This window comes from Camelus ferus, chromosome 2 (genome assembly GCF_009834535.1).
Source record: "Camelus ferus isolate YT-003-E chromosome 2, BCGSAC_Cfer_1.0, whole genome shotgun sequence".
In the NCBI taxonomy this organism is placed as follows: domain Eukaryota; kingdom Metazoa; phylum Chordata; class Mammalia; order Artiodactyla; family Camelidae; genus Camelus; species Camelus ferus.
Genome location: NC_045697.1, coordinates 33,714,663 through 33,731,998, shown reverse-complemented (window position 1 = coordinate 33,731,998; position 17,336 = coordinate 33,714,663). Strand labels below are relative to the sequence as shown.

The 17,336-nt window shown below is 36.3% G+C and overlaps 1 protein-coding gene across 1 annotated transcript in view; it reads left to right on the top strand.

The window, feature by feature from the left end:
• GABRA4 (gamma-aminobutyric acid type A receptor subunit alpha4) overlaps window positions 1-17,055 on the top strand; it is a 64,227-nt gene extending 47,172 nt beyond the window's left edge. The window contains exon 9 of the mRNA XM_006183372.2: window positions 14,580-17,055. Within this exon, the coding sequence (XP_006183434.1) occupies window positions 14,580-15,110 (531 nt within the window). The 3' untranslated portion in view covers window positions 15,111-17,055. The remainder of the gene's footprint in view (window positions 1-14,579) is intronic.
• The last annotated feature ends 281 nt before the right edge of the window (window positions 17,056-17,336 follow it).

The following is a 17,336-nucleotide window of genomic DNA, read 5'->3' as shown; positions in this document are numbered from 1 at the left end:
CTCACCCAGGGGGCTGCATATGAAGCTAGGAAGAAGCATAGGCTGCTGTGTGAAGATGTCACAGTCCAGATTAGTGTCTCTGTGGTGGGAGTCCCTGATGAGGGTGGTGGAGGTGTCAGGTTAAACTCCTTAGGTGGCTGAGTACCGTCTCAGAAAACATAGAAATAAGGCAAAGAAGTCGGAGGAAAGGCAGTGAGAAGAAGATGTGCAAAGACCCAGAAGCAAGACAAAACAGCTCACCCTTGTAGAACTAAATGAAGACATCCTGGCTAGAATCCAGGTTTTTTAACTGGGTTTCCCCCAAAGCAGACTCTGTTGCAAGGATTGGTGTGCAAGCAATTTATATTTGAGGTGATCCCAAGAAGCACGGTGAGAAAAGTGAGATGGAAAGGCAGAAAATTCAGTAAAGTATGACTCAGGAGCAGATTTACCACTCTGTGATCTTCATGCCAGAGGCTGTCCCCGAATATGTGTGGAACACACCTCAGAACTGCCCCCTGGGTGGCAGAGAAGTCGAGGTACTTATTTTTTTAGCTCTTATCTCTTGTTGATTAGGTTTGTTCAGGGATGTAAACTTTCTTCTACTTCTGGTCAGACCCTCTCTCCCACTGCAGTCAAACTCCTGTAGACCTAACAGTCCTTAGGGAGAGAAAGGTGGGAAAGCCATCAGCCTGTCTGGAGTGATGACCAGGGTAAACCACATGCATGCAGACCAGGCATCCATAGCATATGTTACACTAGGGCACCTGGAGTGGTTAAGAGGAGGATTGGGGAATAAAAGGGAGATGTAGCTGGACTGGGAAGCAGGACACAGATCATGTAGAATGTTACTGTCATATAAATATGTGTGTGTGTGTGTGTGTGTGTTTCAGGAAAACAATAGAGTGCCAACCAAAAGCATTTAAATAAGGAAGTGGCATGATGGGTGTTACAGTGTGTAAATGTTATTTTAGTGGAGAGTAGAGAGAAGGGAGGTTCATAAGGATGTTAGGTCTGAGAACTTTAATAGCCTGTGCAGTAACTAAATGAGAAATACTGAGTGCCTGTCCAATGGCTTGGAAGAAGAATAGACAGATTAGAAAAATTATTGAGGAAGTTGGATGGAAAAGAATAGGGAAGAAGGAGGAAAGGGTCTTTGAAGTTTTCTGGCTTGCAAAGCTACCTGGATAGTGTGCTAGTCTCTAAGATCTAGAATACAGCAGGAGGGTTATGTTTGTTTGAGTAAATATGCTGAATTCATTGGATATGATTAAGTTTGTACATAGATTTGACTTTAGTCAAAAGGGTTCCTATAATGATAAAAAAAAAAAAAAAAAAAAACTGGGGCTTTGCCCCTACTTCTGTATCACCAGAGCCAAGAACTGTGCCTGACAAATAAATAGGTACCCAGTAAATATTTGTTGACTAATCGAATGAATTAATGAGTGGATACATGAATGAACAAATTGAAAGTTTGGTATGCCCCTACTACATGTCCTGCTGGATATAGGGGTCTTCAGGTTGGAGAAGAACTTGGGAAACAGACATTGATATAAAAATGGGGATCCAAGCCACTGGACAAGTTTATTTACCTGAAGATTGAGAAAACAGAGATGTCTGAGAGTGGAACCCTATGGAAAGGTTATATTTTAGGATCGGGTAGAGGAAGAGCATCCCACACTGGAGACTGAGAAAGGTAAGGGGAACATGACTAGATTGTGGAATTTAAAGGGCCAATTTAAAGAAGGAAGAAGTGATCAGCAGTGTTAGATGTTGCCAAGACAGTACATGAGGCACAGATGTCAAAAAGTGCCCACCAGATTAATCCACAAAGAGTTTCAAGGAAAGACGGGAAGGGAGATAAAATAACATTGGGTTGAAGAGTACATGATGGGTCAGGAAGTGGAAACACTAAGTGTAGACAGTTTTCCCCTGAACTGATAGGGCAGTAGCTGGAAGGGGTCAAAGGTTAAGGAGTTGTGGGATTTTATGTTTGCATTTGCTTCTTTGTAATATGATAGAAATTTTAATATATGTTGAGAGAGTGCAAGTATTTTTTTAAATTGCTAATATTATTAAATAGAACAATATCCATAGGACTGTTGACTTTATGCTCTCTTCAAACATCCTTCAGCCCAGAAGGAAACCTTTTAAATGGCAACTCTTAATTATTTCTTCCTACAATTGGAAGATCTGGGCAAGTTGGGTTTTAGCTAGTTCTTAGCATTGCTCCAAGGAATGGAGCTGATTATCTTCACTTAGGAATAGGAAATAAGATGAATTTTGAAGAGAGTACAGAATACAGCGTTCCCATATGTTTCCAATATTTTCTGAGGTAGATAGTTACAGTATTCATTTAACATTTAGTTCTGTCAAAAAAATATGTTGATACTAACTACTATATATAAAGTATATAAAAAACAAGTTCCTACTGTACAGCTCAGGGAACAATATTTAATACCTTATAATAGCCTATAATGAAAAGGAATATGAAAAGGACTATATATATATATGTACATAAAACTGAATTACTGTGCTGTACACCAGAAATTAACATATTGTAACTTCACTATATTTCAATAAAAATGAATAAATAAATAAAGTATATGGTAATTAAAAAGAAAAAATATGATAAATATCAGAGTATAGAAATAATGGTAATTTCTATTATAATATTTTACCTCACAGAGACAGCTACATTTTTGTCTTAGAATATGAATAACAATATTTAACAAGTATTGTTTGCTTACTGTACTCCAGGTAATGCGTTAAGCCCTTTATGAGTATTACTCCATCAATAACTCTAAGTATTGTTATTATCCCTATTTTACCCAGGAGAAATATGTAGCACAGAGAGGCTAAATAACATCCCCAAGGTCACACAGCTATTATTTAGCAGAGTTCAAAACTTGAATCGACCTGATTTTAAAGCCTGGGGTTCTGACATTGGTTTTTAACTACCAATACACTGCCAATAAAAGTGATAATGAAGACAGATGTTTGGTAGCTTTTGGTTTTAGGGTTTGTTTTATAGATGTCTATAGAGGGCACATTTCCCTTGCTGTCTACCAGATACCTGTGCCTTCTAGTTCCTGGCATCCTTGGCTGCAGTGGTTATGTTGGTGGTATATATTAATGTACTGATGAGCCATTTGCCATAAATTGCAACTCGGCTACTGGTTTAAGTCCTGCTAAATTTGCAGTCTGCCTTTACTGAAGTGCAAAATTGGCTTTCTTGTCACAAAGTGGTAGAACATGCAAAATAGTCTAATACCTTATTTTCTAGCTCAAGCAAGATTATCTAGGCTTGGAGAAAATTTTTAAATTTTCACTGTGGATGAACAGCTGTTTCAGCATGAGAGCCTTGTTAAGTGTTGAATGGTTTTGCTAATGCCACATTGGGAACTATAGCTGAGAACATGACACTTACTCCTCAGGACAAGTCAAATTATTTCCTGGAGAAGATCAAAAATGGCTTCTGCTATTTGGAGGGCTGTCTTGTGACGACTGGTGTCAGGGTGGAACCTCAATTTGTTCTGCTGACTTAATGTGCTGTTTTACTATAGATAGAGATTTGTAATGAATTGTGTTAACAGGATAATCCAACATATGCTTTATGACCAATTGACTGTGCTTCCATTCGTAAAGACTAGGGAACAGGATTGATTTTTAAAATAAAAGAGCATGCCCAATAGGTGCTTAATGAGTCCTTTTCTGCTGCATACACGTATGTACACACATTTACTTATCCATAATTTGGCACATGCATTACTGAACTTCATTAACTTTAATTATCTGTAGATAATTACATGTTTGAAGAATCATTTTCAAGTCAGAAACTAGAGCTACTGCTTATGTTGGTAACCTCCCTGGGTTACAATTAAGGTTGAAATTGCAGTGTCCTATGCATCCGGGCGGCAGCCGGAGGGAGCAGGGCAGAGCGGATGTTTCAGTTTTACCGCATATTTGAGTAGTAATTTTTTAAACCTCTTTTGAAAATTCTGTATTCAAGCTTAAGGGAGAGTCTGTGGAAGATAGTTGGAGCACAGCTTTCCTCTTGCAGAAGAACATCATAAAAATAATCTATCATATAGAAGATGCAGATTTTGAGTGGTAATGCTGATTCATTTTTTCAAACCACTAACAGAGGTGTTTACTTCAATTAAACAAGAAACTTTGCTCAGCTAGATTGCATTTGTTGTTAAGATAAAATTGTATGTAAAATAAATTATCTAACTGGGGACCTATTTATAAATATCTATTTATTTAGGCATGCATGTATGATAAGAAGATTTATGGGATACAAAGTAATATCCAAAGCACGTTATGACAACTAAGCACCAAAGAAGTAGGACGAATATTAGGGAGAACAGGAGCAAGAACAATTCATAAAAACTCTACAACAGTTTTTACATATACTGGAAAGGAGGGATTCATCAGAGGAAGATTTTATGTGTGTGAGATAATGTGAATCAAAGAGCAGCACAGCATTTAGCTTGTAATAGAAACTAAATAAATGTAACTGAAGTCCAAATCTGGAAAACCAAGCTGTTTATGTCACTTAACCTGGTTCGGGTTGTGTGGACACATTTCAGGTAAATTCTTTGCTAATTTATTTCAGTTCCATTAAGGTAGATTTTTTTAACATAGCAAATTACCATATTTGCTGTTGTAAGCAGCTTCCTGAAGTGGTCAGAATTGTTGGTTTGGGATTCAAACCCTGACTGTAACCCACTTTAATTGTCTGACCTTAGGAGAAGTACCCAACTTTTGGTTTTAGTGTCCTTATTGGGAAAAATGAGAATATTAATGCTATCTCTTGGGTGGCTGTCGGAAATGTGTGAGGTTATTTGTGAAAACAATTTAGTATAGTGCTTGGTCTATAGTAAGTGCTGAATACATTGTAGACAAATTGATAAAGATTCAACATTTCTGTCTGGCAAGTGCTAGTATCAGACATCACTTATGTTTGAGTAGCCCCTTAATGTGAAGCATTGCCTTAATTGTCCATTTTGAAAGAATATAAGAGTAAGAAAAGGAAGATTTTAGAGCATCCTCAAGGGATCTCAGATTTTAATTGACAAGGAAATTGACCTTCTTTATTCTTATACCATTGAGAGAAATCTTTGTAAGTTATTCCCACTACCACCAGGCACTTGGTTCCTTTCTCCTACAGTCCCCCTTTCTCCTGGTTGAGACTTACTTGTCCCTAAAATTTCAGCTTATGTGTCACTTTCACTAAGAGGCATTCCCAGCAATCAGGCTAAACAATACACTCCCTAATTTAAAATTTTTTCCTTGATAGCATTTATTGATTATTATAACTTTTAAATAATTCCTGGTAGAAGTTGCATGGATTGTATTTTTTCACCTCTGTACGCCCACTGCCCAACAAAATAACATGAAAAACTGGATACTCAATACATATTTATTGAATGAGTGAATGAAATGGGTGAATCAATGCCTTTAATAAGTCCTTGATTGCTTATTAACTTAATCATAGGTCTTCCATTACTCACTTCTGACGAGAGACGAAACATGGGACGTGAGCCTTTTTTTCCTAAAATATAAATCTATTAAAGCCATTATAAATGTTTAGATTCAATAGGCAAACATTATCTACTATTCCAAAGAAATTCAGTCTGCTTTAGGTAAAGTTCTTGAGTCATCAAAGGCTTCCTTATGCTGCATAGCTATGATTTTACAAAGTGACTTGGCTGATAATTCTTGAGCTTTGGAATTTCCCCCCAAGCAAAAGTAGACTGAAGATCTGGTCTTGACAAATTATTCCTTTTTTGACAGTGCCCCCATTGCCTTTGCTGATGCAGAGAAAACTGTGACTCAGACTACTTGCTATGCCAGCCTCCTTTAGGGTTGGCAGGAATCTGAATTTTTCTGGATGGCTTTTTATTATAGCACAGTTTCATTATGATCAAATCATATCAAGTCTATATTAAGAAAAAAGCATTGTCCAAATGTTTTCTAAGTTCAAATATAACTTTCTGAATATTTTAAGGCTAAAACAAATCATTTCTATAGGATAATTTGGTTGCTAAAAAATGAATTTTTTTAGATACTTGAGTTAAGAATTGAAAAATGTATTAAGATTTGCAATATTTTAATAGGTATTTACATATATTAACCCTACTCTTAAAGATTTAAAAAAGATTCTTAATATAAAATGTGAAAAAAGTTATAAATTGTTATTAATGACATCTTCCCAATATTTAAACCAGTGTATGCTCTGAAGTCCACAGCACATGTATACACACTCTCACATTAAAAGTCATAATCTGAAGGGAGGCAAAAATATTTAAGGAAAAATATTGGGTAGTTAAAGAAGGATCTGGAGTTAAGTCCAAATTTAAAAAGTTAAATAAACCTCCTTGGTAACTGAAGTCCTCTTATTCGGGTGAGGAAAAGCTGAAAGGAACTCGAGGTATCCTGGAGTACTCATATCTAGGCAACTTAAACTGTTTAGAAAGAGGATGTCGATGCCCCCTGCTGGATATACAGAAGTATTTTCATTTATCGAGAACAACTAAAAATATTACAAAGAAATCAATGCTTGTGAACAAGGTCCTACTGTATAGCACAGGGAACTATATTCTTGTAATAACCTATAATGAAAAAGAATATATATATGTATAACTGAATCACTATGCTATACACCAGAGACTAACACAACATTGTGAATCAACTTTAATCCAATAAAAAAAAAGAAATCAAATCAATGCTTAATTCCTGTCAAAAGCATCTCAAGTTCTCTTCCTGTCTAGTATCTTAAGTCTCCCTAGGATTTGCGGTTATCAGAAAAGGATACTCAATGGAGAAGACAGAACAGACTATAAACAAAGAATAGATCTGCTATGAGAGAGCTGCACGTTTGTTTAGGTTTTGTTTTATTTTTTTCTCTATGAGAAGATTAGCATTCACTATTTAAAAATTTTAAGATACATATGTCTTAAAGTTACATTTATTAAAGTTAAATGATTGTCTTAGTCTTTTCAGGCTGCCATAGCCAAATAACAGATTGGATGGTTTAAACAATATAAATTAATTTCTCATCATTCTAAAGGCTAGAAAATCCAAGATCAAGGTTCTGGCAGGTTTGGTTTCTGGTGAGAGTGCTCTTCCTGGCCTGCGGACTATTGCCTTCTTTTTGTGTCCTCATATGACACAGAAAGAGCTCTCTGGTGTCTCTTCCTCTTCATAAGGACATCAGTTCTATCTGACCAGGGTTCTATTCTTAGGACCTCATTTAATCACTTCCTTAAAGATCTTATCTCCTATATAATCCCTTGAGGGGTTAGCACTTCGCCTTATGAATTTTGAGGGGACAAAATTCAGTCCATAGCAATGATTAAAAACCTCTTAATGGTTCACTTTTTTACCTTCTTTGACATTTGTTTCTTTCTACTGTCCCCAGTCTGGTAGCCATCATTGACCCATTTCCTATTTTCAATGGAAATGTGGAAGAAAACCCTTTTGACTACTATGTTTGAAATAAGAGATAAAAGAAAACAAGTGATACTGGAATACCAGACCAATATATCCTCAGATATGATTCTTCTTAATGTCCCATCATATTTAGAAAGTGGGCCAGCCAGACTGGGTTGTCAAAGTTCTAATCGTGCCAATGTTCTGGGCATGTCGTTTCATAGCATAATGAGGTGTGGATATCATCCTGTAGGTTGGATTACAGCAGTCTTGGATTACTCCAGTCTTTGCTGTTCTCCTGATTTACCAGTTTCTAGACTTCCCTGATGGTTGGAATGTTCCAGAGAGAGAGAGAGAGAGATCGGTGATCTGATATGATAATCCATGAGATACCCTTTTTATATAACCCACATTTCTTCTGGACATTGAAATACTTGTGGCAGTAGTTTTTTTTCCTCCAAGGAGTATGACCTATAGTTGGGGTAGCTGGTTGGTTAAAAGCTGGTTGGTTAGCTGAGTGCCAGGTGTAAAAGAACCACTCAGTGAAAGTGCTGGTGCTCATTTTTCTTAGACGAGCTTTTAATATTTGTTTTACACCATTTATTCTAATGTTAAGGCTTACCTTTACTGTGCCTAAGATGAATTTTAATTCTACTATTGCATTGTGTGTTTTCTCGTATTTATTTCTTATTTTAGCCAGCAACATCCTTTTCATGTTTGACTTCACCACAGACTGTCCTTTGCTTCAGTGGTCCTCTACCTTTCTGATTATTAAAAATGGTGGCCTTATCTTTAGAGAAACATAGAAAAAATATTTTAAAATCTTATTTTGTGTAATTATTTATTCATGAGGAATACACCTTTTTATTTCTGAGGCAGAATCCTGTTATCTGCTTTCTGGATTATTTCTATATAATATTCATTTCATGCCCACTATGTGTTGGACATTGCATGACATGTGTTATTTTTTATGGATTATGAAGAGGTACTATTGTTACTCCTGTATAGCAAGGACTTTGAGGTTTCAAGGGGTTAAAAAACTTGCCAAATATCTCACATCTAGTTAATAGCAAATTGAGTATCTGAGTCCAGGTCTGTGTGATTTGATGGCCTGCAATCCTAACTCTTTAGCCAGTGTTTCCCAATTTCTGATCCCTGATGACTAGCAACAGCAGAACTAATACATATGACTTTCTGCAAATAGAGCCTGAGGCTGAATTTTTATCTAGCTCCCAGGTTATTCTCATAAACACTTAGAGTGATTGTAATGCTACTTTTCATTATGGAGCGAGAGAAGATTCTTCCAGCTTAGTGTCTGCATTTGGAGACAGTGAGTGGAGTGCACTTTGTCCTCTGCCCTCTCCAGCGTTATTTTGGTAGCACTGGTAAACACAGCACCTGGAGCAATTCCATGTAGTGTTCTGGTCAAGTCCAAGCCCACTTGATCAAGTTGAGAACTTCTGCTCTGACTGGTAGAGTCTTCAACAAAGAGATCTCCTCTCCTGGAGCCGTATATTTAATATACAAAGCATGGACAAGTGAAAGGAAACCCTAGCAATCACCATGAAACAAAGCTAACCACAAAATCGTGTATCTTCACGAAACCCTACTCTTTTAAACTTTCAGCTTCTATATATGTAAAGACAAGATGAATAAATTCTGAAAGGTCTTGTTCTCTGGTAATTCCAGATTGAAGACAAAAATTTCTTATCCCAGTGCCTGATATTAAAAGTAATATTTCAATGGCTTATGGAAATACAAACATTGAATTAAATGCTAACATTGGGGGGAAATGAAATACAATAAATAGAGAACTCAACATTTTCATTTCTACATTTTGTTGTTCAATGTGTCATAGAATCCCCTGGTAACAATATGAAATATTTAGCATGTTTGTAGGGGATGTTTTTCATTTCTATGTGGTGGGATGTTTTTCATTTCTATGTGGTAGGATTTTTTAAAAACACTACTGATAGTCCTCAGTAACTCATTACCTTGGGGTTTAGTTTCAGCTGCTCTGCCGGGGTTGTTTCCTTATTAAATAAGATGTGTGGCTAGCCCCCAAAGCCCTGTCGGAAGGGCCTTGAATAAGTATCTTTGAATTATTGGCTTTTTAATTTTTTTTGTAATGTGATTCATTGATATTCTAGAAGATAAACCTGTTCATTATTAGCCTTGTTTGTTTTTAATTTAGAAGAGTTAAATTGTATTTTGTTAAACTTCATTAGCTTCTCAAGCAAGCAATGTGAATGCCGCTTGCATTCTGCAAACCTTGCTGTAGTCACTTATCTCACTGCTGCTAGAGTAACACGTTGAGATGAGTTCTCGTTCTGCAGTGGATAATACTTCTTTAGAAATGGTGTCAGATCACAGTCATGATTGATGAATTGCTTGGATTTGCTCCTGTTTGCCTGTTGCTGCTTTAATTTGTTGGTGATGTTTGAATCTGCCACCTCCCATCTCTAACCCACCAGTTTCCTTGCTGCGGGCTATTGTGACTAATGACAAAATGATTCCAAACTGAATCATTTCTTAAAATTCAAATGAAGCTTAGGTGCTTTTCTCATTTGTAACCACTGTGTGTCTGCTGAATACTGATGGAACCACTCAACACTCTGTATGAAACACGACGCCACTCTCACTGACACATTAGTTGTTCCAAAACTTGAAGGCTGTGTAAATATTATTCCTAGTGAGTCCTGTGCCACGGAGGTCAGCGGGTTTCTCAATCTTTTTATTGTTTGTCATCATGGAAAATGACAACTACTTTTTACATAGCAGACCTTGAGCCCTCAGTACAAAATAACTTGAGTATCATTTGGCTGCTTGGCAGACAGCAAAGATGTAAGCCTCAAATCAGTCTAATTCTGCTTTCCTTTATATAGGTTCTGATATTTAGAGTCTTGAGACTTCTTAGGCTTTTAGTCAGACTGGGGACTGAGTCAAAATGACTTCTACACCTTAGGCGCTATGGGCAATATTCTTGAACTATGCCTTATAAAGAAATAGTCACCTGAAGGTCAGATAGAAAGTTTCTGACACTTCCTCTTGCATTTGAAAAAGAATCTTGACTCTGTATTATATCCATTTCAGTGAAATTTATTAAAAAATGAAGTAGGTGCCTGCTGTGTGCATTAGCCTACAATGATTAATAAGATAATTTTATACCCTAGGAATAAAACATTTGATCTTTATTTTCAGATGCTAAGCCTAGTAGCACACTATGTACTGCTCCTTCCATTTTCATAAAGTCTCTTGTTTCACTGATTCTTTTTTTCCAGTCACCTTAGACTGATCCTGTCTCTTTGACTTGGTCCTATCACTCTTTCTTCTGGGCATTTTCTTCAAGTATTTGTTTACATTTCTTGGATATTTTATTACTTCTCTAATAATAGATGTTGTTAGAATATCATTTCAAACCATTGAAAACATGACTCATACAAATATGGAATGAACCTTTGTCCAAGTTTTGTCCAACTCATAAATTAAGGGAGAACCACTTAACTACTAAACTGGCTCAGAATTTTTTTGAGGAATGCATATAAGTAGCCATTAAAATAAAAAAAAATACTAGGATAAGGTTGCAAGATTAGATAGAAGTAGTTAATATCCTTCAGGGCAACAAAAACCATCATCTTTGGTGCTCTTTTCTACTGAAAAGGAATCCATAAGTTAATATGTGACATCACAATTTATTGGGGGGGGTGTCAAATCCAATGTTAAACAGCAAAATCAAACTCAAGTAAACTCAAATTCCCCTAGAGAATTAATAATCCTTTTTGAACAATGCTCCACAAAGACATTGGAGGAACCATGCTGTACTCCTTTTCAATTTATAAGTCTTGGAAAAATTTTTAAAGAACATCCTTGACTATTACAAACACATAACTAACACAGATAGACATAGTTTATTGAGTTCTTTAATGCCTCCTTCACATCTGTGCACCCGGAAGTTGAACAATGTGGCAGAACATTCAATGAGTAACTCACTGTTTGACTTTCCTCCAGTTATGACCTTTCTGCTGTTATCTTCCTTGACTGTAAAATGAGGAACTGGACTAAGGTGATCACTAGAAGCTCTTCTAGTTTTAAGGTATTGTTATTCTTTAAGAATGGGATTATAAAGGGCAAAATATCTTGGGCCTTTAGCTAGTGTATGGAGTTAGGCAACAGGGCCCCCTAATGGTCTTGAAATCTTGACAGACTCCCCCTCTAATTATCCCAGAATGTCTGAGAAACTTCCCCTCACAAGAGGTGTGGCAGTAGCTCTTGTTAGGACCCTTGGTTCAACTGGTTTATCTTCGTCATCTAGTGCCACAATAATGCTGTGTAACAAACAGCTACAAAGCCTCAGTGGCACAAAGGGCATTAACACAGAGAGGGAGGACAGATCAGTGCCATTTTTGTATTCAATCAACTATATTAGAACAGAATTCACAGCTGAGATTTTAGGATGTTCCAGGATTCTGATCTAGAGAGAGAGGATCAGGTCCCATAAATGTTCTTGTACTTCCTCCTGGGGTTCCGTTCAGTTACTTAGCGTTAGTTTCATCCTTTGACGTCTTACTTTTAAAATTCATTAGGCAGGATTAGAGCAGTGTTTGGTGCTAATTATTCTCTATTTCATATACCATGAGGCAAGACCCTTCTGAGGACTCTACCAAATGTGACACAAATGTTGAGATTTTCCAGTATGGCTGGCAGGAACATGCACAATTTCTGGCTTGGTGTGTGCTGGGTAGTGTTTCTTCTAATCCTTTCAGGTGGTTCTTTTTGCCTTGGGTAGTTACCTCACATCTGTGCTTAGCAAAAATGTCAGTGGAGACTCCAGATTTTTGAAGTTCTCTCTCTCTCTCTCTCTCTCTCTCTTTTTCCCTCAGCATGAGCTTCTCTGTTACTTTCTTCGGTAAACTCTAGCCACCTCGATTTCCTCAGATTCTCAGCTTCATCTCATCAGTTTAGGGAGTCTGTCAGATTGTTCCTGGATGTTCCTTTCCTGCACCACAGCATGCAAACTCAAGTTTGTTTCTTCTCTCTCAAAGCTTGTGTCCTGTGTTGTCTAATACCCAATTTTTTTTTTTTTTTTTGGTCATTTCATGCAGGAGAGTAAATTCAGTCCTGTTATTCCATTTTGGTCAGAAGTAGAAATCTCCAATTCTTAGAGTTTAGTCTAATGAAAAAATATGAGTTTCTAAAGATTATGGGCAACCCAACTTTTGGTGGAAGAAGGCAGTATGCGAATACAAGTCTATATTTGAAAATGTGTATTTCTCTTCTCCTTATCCAATAGGTCCATTATTACTTCCTTCCTTCCCTTCTTAGTATATTCGGCATGTTGCCACAGTTTGAACTTTCATTCTATTTCACTTTTTGTTGTATTTTTGACTGCGTCATGTGCATGGGTGTGCATATTATTTTGCCAATGACAGTGTAAGCTCTTTAAATTTTGTAGGTATACCTTATCCTTCTTTGTGTTTTCCACCATGTGTACAACATTTTAGCATTAATGCTAGTTAACTAATGATTATCTCTTTCTGTAAAGAGGGAGTCAAAATCTGAGGATTAATTAGATGGCATTTACCATGTGCTTTGTAGAGGAAAAGTGCAAGGTAAATAATGATACCTTTAGCTTTTAGGCTGATGTCAACTTTGGTTTTCATTGTCTCTACCCAATTAGGTGCCATAAGTTAGACTGCAATTTCTCATGAGTTCAACTGCAAACTGATTAGAAGAATGCTCCAGGCTGACATGAAGAACACTTTCTAAATGTTTCAGATTCTGCTTGGGTTCTGCATGTTGTGAGGCTTTTTTTTTTTTTTTTTTTTTCTTCTCTACTCAAGGAACTTGGAGCCATAGTTCACAAGTATATGAGATGTGGGCTGAACACTTTCAACCTGCTTGATAAGTGTAGTATTGAAAACAGATTCTATTTGTAGAATAAACATTTCTCTGTAAAGTGAACTGACAACTAATTATGTATAATATATAATATTATCTGTAAAATTCCTTGCAGGCTGGCTCTGTCTGATCACCCACTTCTGAGCTCTTCTTCTTCCCCTCTTTCTCCTCTACTTCTCCATCTCCTCACACACCATTTATTTCATAAAATGGTAGAAGAGGATAGAAACACCAATTATCATATACCCTTAGTATAACTTAGGATAGACATAATGAAGGAGGAAAAGTTGTTGCAAAAAAAAAATCATTGTATCTTCGGAAGACAGGCATGACTATTTTGGGAATCATTTGAGCAATTACTTTCCTTCATTAGTATGAACCATCTATAGTTGGCTATATGGTTATTTATCATTCCTGCCAAAATGTAAGGAGAATTAATTTTAATGTTTACCATCTGTGTCCAAATAGTCTTGTTCTACACATAAAATAATTTTATGAAAATTAGTGAACTCATTTCAACTTAAACACTATCGGTAAGTGGTTTGATCTCAGATATTTATGCAATAATATGGTGATGCTATTTATACATCTAATATGACATTTTGTTTAAGAATAATTTTCCTTTGTTCTGTTTATTAACTGTGGTGAGAAACTAAAATGCATTAGGATTTCTAGATTTTACAATAATGTGTATAATGGTCTCTGGAAGACCGAAAATAAATTCCAGGGATTTGGAAATTAAAGCTTTTGTAGTATCTGTCTTTTTCTAAGGAATGTCATGCACATTCAGGTGGTTATTATTGTTTTGTTTCTGTGCACAAAATAGATACAGTTCTTCCTGTTTGCAAAACATATACAAAATTCATTGGAATGCATACAACATATCAGAGAATATTATTTACAATAAAACTGAACAAAGAAATTGCACAGCTATAGTCCCGAACTCCTAAAGTAAAATCGAGTATAACTACAGTTTATAGTCCTAAAAGCCTAATCTTTCTTGTATAGATTAAAATTCTAATTATTTAAAAGAATGGGTAATATTTTGAAATAGAAGATTTTTGATTCAGAGTTCCAAATATATACATGCCCTTTTTTAGTTAGGTATTTTTAAGCTTTTACATCAAGCTGAGCAGCTATTGCATGTGAATAAAACTTTATTTTATGGAAATAGCTCATCTGTAATTATTTGATCCATTGAGATGTTGTATACATCTACATAAAGTTACCTAACCAATATAATTTTTGCTATGCCTTTTCAGAACGCAAATGCCAATCTGAATATGAGAAAAAGAACAAATGCCTTGGTTCACTCTGAACCTGATGTTGGCAACAGAACTGAGGTGGGAAACCATTTAAGCAAATCGTCCACGGTAGTCCAAGGATCTTCTGAAGCTACACAGTCTTACTTAGCTTCCAGTCCAAACCCGTTCAGCCATGCAAATGCAGCTGAGACTATATCTGCCGCCCGAGCAAGTCCATCTGCTCCTCCCTCTACTCCCGGTAGAACTGGGTATGTGCCCCGACAGGCTCCACTTGGATCTGCTTCTACCCAGCGTGCATTTGGATCAAGACTGGAGCGAATTAAGACCACAGTTAACAGCATAGGGGCTTCTGGGAAGTTGTCAGCCACCACTCCTCCCTCTGCTCCACCACCTTCTGGATCTGGCACAAGTAAAATAGATAAATATGCCCGCATTCTCTTTCCAGTAACATTTGGGGCATTTAATATGGTCTATTGGGTTGTTTATTTATCTAAGGACACCATGGAGAAATCAGAAAGTCTAATGTAATTTTGTTGCTATAGGAATTTCCTAAAAGATGATGAACTTAATGCAGAATGTCTTTTTAAATGTTTTTAAAGATTAAACAATTGTTCTTTACTAAAATAAAAATGCTATGTAGTTTTTCCATTTAAAAAATCCAAGCCAGTCATTGGGAGAGTTAATTAATTCCTCAGTGAAGGGAAAGTGAGCCGTCTTTCATTTCAGAAAGATGATTTAAATAGAATCAATTCAGCATTCAGATTAGACGGAATACAGACCATCCTGGGAAGTTGGGACAAGAGAAATAGGGCTATTAGAAATCAGTGGTGCATATTTATGCATTGAAATTTTAAAACAGACAATGGCATTTTTTAATATACACTCTGAATATCAACCAACCACCCTAAGTTTCCCAGTGACACTGCTCTTAATCAGAATTATTGGATATTATATGCAGTGACCTTCGGAGATCCTCTTAGTATCTGCAAGAAAAGGATTTTCCCTGTTACATGAAACCTTTTAAAAAGGAAAATGGAACACAACAAATACTGACAAAGAGCGTGCAACCTCTGTTGCAACAAAGACAGAGACCAAGGAAGATGTACTCTGTCATATGTTGGCCAAAAAGGACTTAACAGTTGACTTGAAAATGTGTGCTTCGAGCCAAAGGTTAACTCAGTGTATGAATTCTTTTTGATAATAGTTCATTCAGTTATGTATTCTTTCAACATATAGTTATTCAGAGCCTTCTGTGTTCCAGGCACTATGCTAGACACTCTCTCTAGAAAAGGTCTTTCACCTTTATCTGCAATTTTACGCAATTAGTAGAGCAGTCAATGCATGCTGATGAACCATGAGCTAGCAGAGGACTCCACATTCTTTCACGGAGGAAATTTAGTTGGAGTCTGACAACAGATTCAAAATATTTGTTTCTCCTTTATGGATAGAGGATGACAAGTACATTGTCCACATAGCCATTTTTGAGATTAGTACACATTAGCACAACTTCAGCAATTGACTTCGAAGTATAAGAAAAATGTACAGATTGTTCTCTACGTGAAAAACACTGTGTACCTCAAAGTAGATATCTGGGCACTGTAAGACCTGATAGATTACCTTTCTCAAATTTGATCAGAATCACTGAACAGAATTTGATCAGAATCACAGAATCATCAGAATCAGGAATTCAATACAAGGCCTTTTAGATGCTTCTCCAAGCTGGTGAAACGCTAAGCTTCTAGGGAGCTCTTGTGTCCATAGTTCTGTATTTCTGGGCAGTTTTGTGTTTATTTTGGGAGAGTTTTTGTATAGTTTCATAAGGAAGGTGAGTATTTTAAAATTAAAAGAACAGCAAGGGAATGGAGTAAAACAATCATAGCCAAGGGCTAGGATGCTGCTGACTCTGTTATGCAATTTATCAGGATTTTCATGTGCTGATTTTTCTTTTTCATTAGGTAGGCTTAACAACTTAATTGAATTTTTTGCAGCTGTCCTATGCCGCTAAATCTAGGTCTAGTTTTTTGTGCGTGTGTGTGTGTGTGTTACTTCCAAGATTTTTCTTCTGTTTTTCTCCCTTTCTGATTTGGGTTGTGTCAATGAATGTGTTTTGGCTGTTTGGGGAACATTTTGATAGAAATGTCCACCTTGCAAACAGGATCTCCTATTTTTTTAGAAAAGAAATTATATTAATTGATTGGCATTAGTTTTTTAGTTGTTGCATTACCTTGGAATGGTTGTATATGAGACCTGTAAAATGTGCAAATGCCAAATATTAATTGTGAGTCATATCTGAGAATTCCTTCTTGGCTATGTCTCTAGGTATTTCCTAGAATTGTCAGTAATTTTAAGGCTGAAGAATACTTTAGAAACCATCCAATCCAAACCTCTCGTTTACAAATTGCTGCCAGTAATATGAAGTCCAGTAAAGTGTGTATATGTGTATATATTTAATAAAGAGTACTTATACAAAAAAGCTGATAATAAATTATTTCATGAATGTGAGTAGATTTCTAGCCCTAAGAACAATGCTTGAAATTGTGGTCAGAAGCTGTGGTTGTTCTTTATTCCAACAAAATGACCTTATTTCTTTGGTGAGGAAAGCACTCTTTGTCTATCGATCTATTCTTGAGAAATATTTCATTGGCTTCCTTTTTTAAAAAGAATTCTTCTCCTATAAATGTTTACAGTTCTCAAAGGGATAAAAATAAGTGATTTTTGATTTGTAGATCCATGATGTAAGTGAACTCATAGTTT